We start from the raw sequence: 8,619 nt of genomic DNA on the forward strand, positions 1-8,619 counted from the left end.
CTATGCTACATGTGGTTAGTTCCATACTCCATATGTATTGAGATCCTTTGCAGTGAGCTATAAATGGGCAAAGAAACATTCAAGCTCCCCAAGCGATCCCAAGCCCTAATGATCCATCCTGACCTCCTGACAAAAAAAAAAAAAAAAAAAAAAAAAAAAAGGACCCCTGCATGCAGCACAATTCTCTTTACATATGCAAAATAATTATCATTCTGGTCATTGAACTAAGGTGTGTATACCCAACTATGACAAAAGTTAAGTAACCAAAGTGAGGCCTCAATTCCCAGATGCTACTTTCTGATCATCAGTCCAACAGCATTGCATTCATTATTGCTGTTTATTTTAGTCAGTTGCTTGTTTTGTAAGCTGAGTGAAGTACTCGAGTCTGTTTCAACATAAGAAGTCATATCATAGAGCCCAAGAGTTTGGAAAGATCAGGACCATCAGAATGTAGTGGTTAGAGAGGTGTACAATGGGCAGAGGAGCAGAGGACAGAAAGGAAGCTTCACAATATCTATCTAGAAGATGTAATGCCCTGTTTTATCTGATGTTTTGCATTTCTTGCAGGAGTCAGAACTCCCTCAGTTCTTGATCACTTTCTCATCTTTAAGATTCACAGAAGCTTCACAGTGAGAAATAAAGTCAAGTCTTTCTGGAAACCTGGAAGGTCAGGCTTGTGCGTAACTGCAGTTAGGGTTCTTTTTAGTCTATGTGCCTTGATTTTATATATGTATGTATGTCTGCATATATGTATACACATACATTGCAGACACGTATATATTCATACACATATATACATATATCAGAAACCTAAGGGAAGAAAGGATCTGTACAGTGTGGAAGGAGAATTGTTCAACAGCAGTTGGCCACATGTGAAGTGCAGAATGAAGATCCTCAACTTCATTCATTTAAAAAAATAAAGATTAGTGCCTACATTAGCTCTGATCACACTTTATTATCTCCCAGGGCCTAGCAGTCAAGGCTGGGGTATTGCAGAAGACACCTTCTCCCAGATTTTCTTCCTTCACCAGATCATGGTGGAAGTAAGGTTAGGGATCAGAAAAAAAATAATATGTCTTGGAGGATCTGTGATGGAATTTGAGATCTGACAGACTGCTAAAAGGGAATGGAGGAGGCATGGATGGGAGGACACTGGAAAGCTTCTGTCACCTCCCTCATGGGAAATCCAAAGGAAAGAAAAGCATGGCGCTGCAATCTGGTTGCCTGACTGAGTAATGCCACAGTTAATGCTGGTCCTTAGCTCCTCCTGTGTCCTGCCATGCTGGAACAGGCTGCCAAAGAGCCATCTCAAAAGAAAGGGCAGATACGATGATGGCAGCAATGTCTCTATAAACAACCTAGGGAAACTTGAAGTCTTGCATAAACAAAACTGTGACTTATTTAGCAGAAGAAAATGTTGAGCCCTGCAGCATTGGACTGGCAAGGGAAGGAAGGTACCTTGAGGGGCACTGGTGGTCTTTGTCTGCCTCTTCTGCATCCCTCTCACTCACACTTACTCTTTGTTTCCTTCTCTGTCCCTTTCTGTGCTGTGCCAGGAGGCAGCACAGAACTCTTCTGCTTGTGTGTTGGTGCCTTGCCCTTTCCTTCACTATCTCTGATCAGCTCAATTCCTGGAGGCACTTTCAGTAGTTTAGGGGATGTAAGATAAAGGCACTGCACAACTATCTAAATCAATCGTCTCTTCAGTGAGTTTTAGGGGAATACAACAAAGTCTTAACTAATGACTGCAAAAGAAACCAGCTGCTGCAATTTGGATGCATATAGTAGATAAGTTTCATTTACATTCTGAGAATGCACCAAAAAGCATGCATCTGCACCTTTAAACTATAAAGGATACTAGTTTTTAGGTGTTGCTATATATAACTTGACTTCTTAATTTTCCATATAGCTTTCCCTTTAAGGGATGGGATATATTCCTTTCTGACAATGCCTAGACAAAAGCCAACACATTTCCCTGAGCAATGCAGGAAAACAATCAGGTTTCTCTAATCTGTTCATTGAGGCCCTCAGTCTATCAAGCACTTTTTTTTTTTTTATTTCATTTTTATTGTTATTATTGTTATTGTTGTTATTATTATTATTATTATTATTATTGAATTCATGCATTAATTAATTCAAGTTACACCTTAATCAAATAGGCCATAATGCTGAATATTTGAACATGCTTTGATCTCCAAAAGTTATTGTTCCCATTTGACTAACATACGCACTTAAATACAGTACTTTAAATTACTAGTCAACGATTTAATAAATTAAGGAGTGCACTTCTGGTGAATGCAAATCATAAAAAAAAAAAAAAAAAAAAAAAAAAGGAAAGAAAAAGAGAGATAAAGGACCTATTTTTAGAAGATTCAGTTCAAACGAAAGCTTATCCGCTATTGTCTGAGGTAAAGTTTCAGGCATGCGATTATAAAATAAATAGTATCAAATTCAAACATGCTTATCTTAAACTCCATTGTGCTATCTTGCAACAGAGGGACTATAAGTTTTGTATCCAGTTCTGGACAGGGAAAAGGAAAAGTGTGTTTAAATCACCTGCATGTAAGAGAACTTAGCAGCATTGCAGATGTTTTATCTTCAGTTTTGTTTGTTATTTGTTCTTCTACGGAGAGCAAAAAAGACCAGCCTTAACTGTATTTAAATAAGGTGCTGCGTTGGTCTGTAGACTGGAACTATATAATCTGTCACATAGGGGATGGAAGGAAAAATTGCACTCCTTTGTAAAAACAATGGCAAATGCTTGCTGCATGTTAATCCTTTTTTTGTTATTATCTGATGCACTTCCTTGAAACTGTGCATTTTTGCAGAATATTTTTACTGGAATCCATGCATATGCTTTATAGTTTTAAAAACTGTAATACTTAAATTAACTTCATTGAAAAAAAAATGGGGTGGGGGAAAGAGGAAAAGATTAGGTCTAGCATCATACAGTTTAAAACTAAACTAGTTCAAATGGTTCTCATTTACTAGATGGAAAATGGTTTTGTTTTCTTTTTTTTTTTTTTTAAATAAACAAAATTGTGTCTTTCATGGATCCTGGAAGCTTGTTTATCGCTGAGCAAAAATTCGCAATGCAACAATGCATTTACGAGGTAAATAAAGCATTCAAAGACTATCAGTAAAGCATCTACAAAGTGTGACTGTGTCACTTAAGTCTTCAAGCTGTGAGTGAGGATTTTGGTTTTTTGTTTATACATCGGTCAGCAGCTTACTTTTATTAACACAGTTTTGGTTGGCTATAGTGCAGTTGCCAGTTCTGAGATTAGCCTCTCTAAAATTGTCTATGCTATTATTCATATCCTCTTCGATTTCCATGTACTCAGATTTGCTGATTGTGGAGGAGCTGCGGCGGCTGAGATCACTGTCAGATGCTAAATTAGGGGAGCTAACGTGAAGTAACTGAGCCTGTTCTTCCCCTTCTGTTTCTCGGTGGTAGAAGTAGTTGAAGTTGGACACGATGACAGGTACAGGCAGGGCAATTGTCAGCACACCAGCGATGGCACACAAGGAGCCTACGATTTTGCCTCCAATTGTCACAGGGTACATGTCACCATAGCCCACAGTGGTCATGGATACCACCGCCCACCAGAAAGCATCAGGGATACTTGTGAAATGAGACTCAGGTTCTTCAGCCTCAGCAAAATACACTGCACTAGAGAACAAGATCACCCCAATGAAGAGGAAAAAGATTAGTAAACCTAGCTCTCTCATACTCGCTTTGAGGGTCTGTCCCAAAATCTGGAGGCCCTTAGAGTGCCGGGAGAGTTTGAAGATTCGAAAGACTCTTACCAGTCTGATGACTCTCAGGATGGCCAAGGAGGTGGCCTGCTCTCCTTTCTGAGTCCCCTCCCGCTCAGCCATCTCAGTGCCCAGGGTGATGAAATAAGGGATGATGGCTACAATGTCAATGAAGTTCATGATATTCTTGAAGAATTCAGTCTTGCTGGGGCAAGCAAAGAAGCGCACCACCAGCTCAAAGGAGAACCAGATGATGCACAGGGTCTCCACAACAAAGAAAGGATCTGTGAAGATATTGGATTTGTAGACCTGGGTGGTGTTGTCAGTGCGATGCACTGTATACTCCTTGTCCTCCTTCAGCTCGGGTAATGTCTCTAGGCAGAAGATCACAATGGAGATGAGGATCACCATGACAGAGACTATTGCAATGACCCTTGCAGGCCCAGAGCTCTCTGGGTACTCAAAGAGGAGCCATACTTGGCGCTGGTACTCCCCCTCCGGCAAGGGTCTCTCCTCATCTTTGATGAACCCTTCATCTTCCCGGAACTTCTCCATGGCCTCCTCACCCAGCTCATAAAATTTTATCTCCTCAGAGAACATGTCCAAGGGCACATTGACCGGCCGGCGAAGCCGCCCTCCAGACTGGTAGTAGTAGAGGATGGCATCAAAGCTGGGCCGGTTCCGGTCAAAAAAGTACTCATTGCGCAAGGGGTCAAAGTACCGCATGCGCTTCTTGGGGTTGCCCAGCAGTGTATTGGGAAACTGGGCTAATGTCTTCAGCTGCGTCTCAAAGCGTAGTCCAGCAATGTTTATCACTACGCGCTCACAGCACTCATGGTCATCGTGGGCAGCGGGCTGGTAGCTATCCTGGGGGTGGCCAGGTAGCGCAGAAGTCTCATCCATGTTCTCTCCAGCCATCACGGTCATTGTGGCACAAAGGAAGTGGGAACCAGGGCCAGGGGAGGAGAAGAGAGGGAGAGGGGCTTGAGAGTGGGGACGAGAATGGAGGAGAACAGAAAGTCCAAGGGCAGTTCAGTGGAGGATGTCAGGAGGGTGGGAGGCAGAGGACTCTCAGAGTCTGCAGAATGAGTGGGGATGGAGAGGCTTGAAGAAGGGATGCATGAAAAGCCTACAAGATGGAAATATCCAAAATGGGAAAGGAGAGGTGGGATGCAGGAATAGGCATCAGGAATGAAGGGAGGGTGAAGAAAGAGAGAAGGAGTACCTTTAGGAGGGTGGGGGAAGAGGGCAGATAAGGTGAGGGGTCCTGTCCCCCCAAGTTGGGAGGCTGAAGGTGTCTGGGGTTCACCCCCAGGCTGGGGTTCCCTCCCCAGATGTCTCCTTTTGCCTTTAACTTGATCCGTCTGCTTTTCTCGACGACTCGACCATTGCCACGGTTGCTGTCTCGAAGTTACCACACACACAACACACACACACACATACACAAATAAATAAATAAATAAATCACGGGGAGCCTGGGAGGTGAGTCCTTGCAATGCCAACTCAGCAAATTTCCATCACCTGCCCCCCCCACCCCCCTCCCCAGTGCCCTGGTCTCTCCTCTTGTGCGCCAAAGAGAGAGGGATAGCGATACTCTTGCTTTTGAAGGCATAAAGCTTACTTGCAGGAAGGAGGCTGCCAGGGAGGAGAGAAACAGCATAAACCAACCCCCAAGCCCCACCACTCACACACGCTCAGGCGCAATGGATTGGCTTTCACACCAGCAAGAACATCCCTCTCTGCCCACTACGGCAGCACATGCAGAACCCTACACATTCCCACACATCCACGGACAAGCAATGGGGCCTATGGGACAGGACGGGACCCATAGCCCTCCTGTGCCCTGAGTGCATTGGGAGGGCTTCCCAGGCAACTTCAGTGGGGTCAGCTCCTGCCATAAGTTTCCTGACCACCACACGCCCCGCTTCACATAGTGGAGACTTAGCTGAGTACTGACAACTTCATCACACCGATCGAGGGGATTAAGGGAGGGAAAGTGGAGAATCTCCCTTCTGCTTTGCAGCAGCTAGACACAACTGAGGCAGAGACAAGGGAAGGTAGATCGATGTCCCAGACCCAACCTGTCCAAAATAGAGTCCAGCAGAACAGGGGAGAAGGGTCTTTTCCTTACCTGCTCCGAGTGAGATGCGCTGGTTAGGAGTAGGCGCCAGTGCCAGAATGCGTCAAGTCGTCTTGCAGCAGCATCCAAAAAAAAAAAAAAAAAAATACAAACCAAAACAAAAACCGCAGCGGCAAACTCAACCCTCCTCCTCCTCCTCTTGCGCCCGTTTTAATAATACTGCGATCGCTTTACAGGACTGCCTGCGAGACACTGAAATATTCATACACTGTCTTAGGCTGCACCAAGGGCGAGTGGGTTTAATTAGTTTCTACCGAGAACCGCAGTGGGGGAGGTGGGGGATGGAAGAGAGCGCAAAGTACCTTTTCCAAAAGGCTTGAGTTAATAAATAAAAGGAAGGAGTCCTAGATTAGCCGCTGGCTCTCCCGCTCTTTTCCTTTAAGGTAGCTGGAGAAGCAGCCGGGCGCTGGGCAGCGGCGGCTGGGGAGATGTAAGAGAGCCGCAGTCCTGCAGCCGCATCTCCGGAGTGGGTCTTGGCTCGTCCCGGCAGCAGCAGCAGCAGCAGCAGGAGGAGGCAGGAGCTGGCCGCGTGTGGCAGGAGCGAGAGGGCTGCTGAATGCATAAGAGCGAGGAGCCAACTCGAGCCATGTCTTGACGCTGCGCTATCAGCACAAACCCGAGAGCTGTTTGGTGCAGCTCGGGCGACGGGCGGGAGGGGGCTGGAGGGGGGCGGGCGGCAGCGCTGCCCCCGCTCCGCACCGCTCCGCACCCCGCCGCCGCCGCCTCCAGCGCGGCCCCCGACGCAATGCGGGGCCGCCCCGCTCCCCACCGCACCGCCCGCCCGCTGCGGGACACCGGGTAGCTGCGGGGGAGCAGCCGGCGTGGTGCAGGGCTTTGCACACCCCGCACGGAGCGCGATGCTGCATGCGCCTGCAGTGCTCCCAGCACCCCCGCTTGGGAGCGGCTGGACGTGGGGCAGCGCTGCTGCTGCTGCTACTGTTGCTGACGGTGATGATGGTGCTGGTGCTGGTGCTGCCCAGCCCCATCCCACTGTGCACTCGGTAGCAGACAGGTCTGCATCGCCCAAGCTGGCCCACATAGGGATGGATCCCGAGCAGTGTGGCTGGAATTGGGAGGGAAGAGTTAATCAGCAGGCAGTGTATTACAGGGAAATTGCCCTTTCATGCTGCTTTATCCCACTGAATTCATTTAATTGATGAATCACATAACTTTGAGATGGAAAAGACCCATTATGTCATCAGCTTCCCTCCCCTGCCAGCGCAGGATTGTTCCCTACAGTATATGATCATGTACATTATATAAAAGCCTGCTGCTCACTTTGTCAAAGCAGGAGAGGTGATCAAATACAACCTGGGCCTGTGTAATTTGAAGCATTACAGAGATAAGCAACACCAGGTCCGTTTTTAACAGGCCTGGTCTCATTAGCTTTTCACTGCATTATACATTACCCTCACTTAAGATCACCACCTTGGCAGTCCAAAAATACTTAACCTCCTGACCTAAGGGAGGGTTTCTGCCTCCTCTTCCCCTTATTTATCCCCATGTTTTGTTTTCTTTGGGGTTGGGGTTGGGGGGTGCTGCTGGAGTACAAACTTAAAATACACAAGCTCTAGCTGTGCTGTAATCACAGCTACTCTGCATACTCTGTTCACCAGCACTGGCAGAAACAAAAGTGCAAAGGAACAGATTTCCTGTCTAGCCTGGTATATGCTTTCTTCACAGTGAGCAACACATATGCTGAAGGTTGTGTGAGAAACTTCTGATGAAGTTCTAAGCAAGAGAAAAGACTCCATCTGCCAATCCTGGGCAAAACAATCCAAAAACTAAATAAAATAGGGACTCTTCTCCCAGTGAAAAATCACAGTTACTAGTTTTCTGTCTGCTTGATTCATCACTCAGTGTCAGAACCCAAACTTAGAACCAGCAGCACTAGACCCAGTATAAACCACAGCCACACCACTAGCCCCCCACCCCCCCCACATACACACATGTACAAAAACAAAACAAAACAAAACAAAAACAAAAACCAGAAAGGTGGTGCCTTTGCCTGAACTAACCAGGCTGTTTTTCAACCCTTCAAGAAACTCAGCTTCAGCTAGAGCCTTTGACTCAACATCCTCTTATGGCAGTGAATTCCTTGCCTGGATGACATGCTGCACAGAGCTGACTGCAAAGTATTCAGAGAGCTCTGCATTCAGTGCGCTTGGAACTGCTCTGCAGAAATAGCTCTGTGAGCTAGCACTCACAAAGCTCTGGTGCAGCGTTATATCCCCCTGTAGTAGTTCAAAGACAGACATGTATACTCATGAGTGTGAAGAAAGTGCAGATCTGACAATCAGAGGGCTGAGTTCAAGGTGCTGTTCCACCCTTGGCTTTCTACATGATTGCAGGCAAGTTGATCCATTCTGCTTTTATATCTGAAAACAGTACTAAAAGTGTTTCATTTGCTTGTCACAAGTGCTTAGACTGTTCATTCCTGAGGTCTGTCTTAGCACAACAGAACCCAAATCTTTACTGGAAGCTGTGAGTATACCAGTAGAAGAAAAATAAATACAAATAAAAATAAAAAATAACAATAATTAAAAAAAAAAAAAGTATGCAGTATGCTTTGTTCTTGCATTATAGGATAATAAAAGGACAAATGAGGATAGTGCTACCCCGTTCTCATTTTGAATATCTTTGAACTCTGATTTCTTATTCCAGTCTAATGCTACTGCCAAGTAAACATGCTTGAAGGTAGATAGCTTACTTAGAAAAGT

General features: G+C 45.7%; 1 protein-coding gene and 1 long non-coding RNA gene across 2 annotated transcripts; both read right to left on the minus strand.

Moving 5' to 3' along the window:
- Positions 1 to 3,012: 3,012 nt before the first annotated feature.
- LOC116494377 (potassium voltage-gated channel subfamily A member 1) lies at positions 3,013 to 4,754 on the minus strand. Its single transcript, XM_032196250.1, has one exon. The coding sequence runs from the start codon at positions 4,684 to 4,686 to the stop codon at positions 3,211 to 3,213; it is 1,476 nt and encodes a 491-aa protein (XP_032052141.1). The 5' UTR covers positions 4,687 to 4,754; the 3' UTR covers positions 3,013 to 3,210.
- A 72-nt stretch (positions 4,755 to 4,826) lies between these two features.
- Positions 4,827 to 6,521, minus strand: LOC116494386. The gene is made up of 3 exons (XR_004253857.1): positions 6,202 to 6,521; positions 5,891 to 5,951; positions 4,827 to 4,888 (listed from the first exon to the last, which is right to left on the minus strand). It is a non-coding gene; the product is annotated as an uncharacterized LOC116494386 (long non-coding RNA).
- Between the last annotated feature and the right edge of the window lie 2,098 nt (positions 6,522 to 8,619).

This window comes from Aythya fuligula, chromosome 1 (genome assembly GCF_009819795.1).
Source record: "Aythya fuligula isolate bAytFul2 chromosome 1, bAytFul2.pri, whole genome shotgun sequence".
Lineage (NCBI taxonomy): Eukaryota > Metazoa > Chordata > Aves > Anseriformes > Anatidae > Aythya > Aythya fuligula.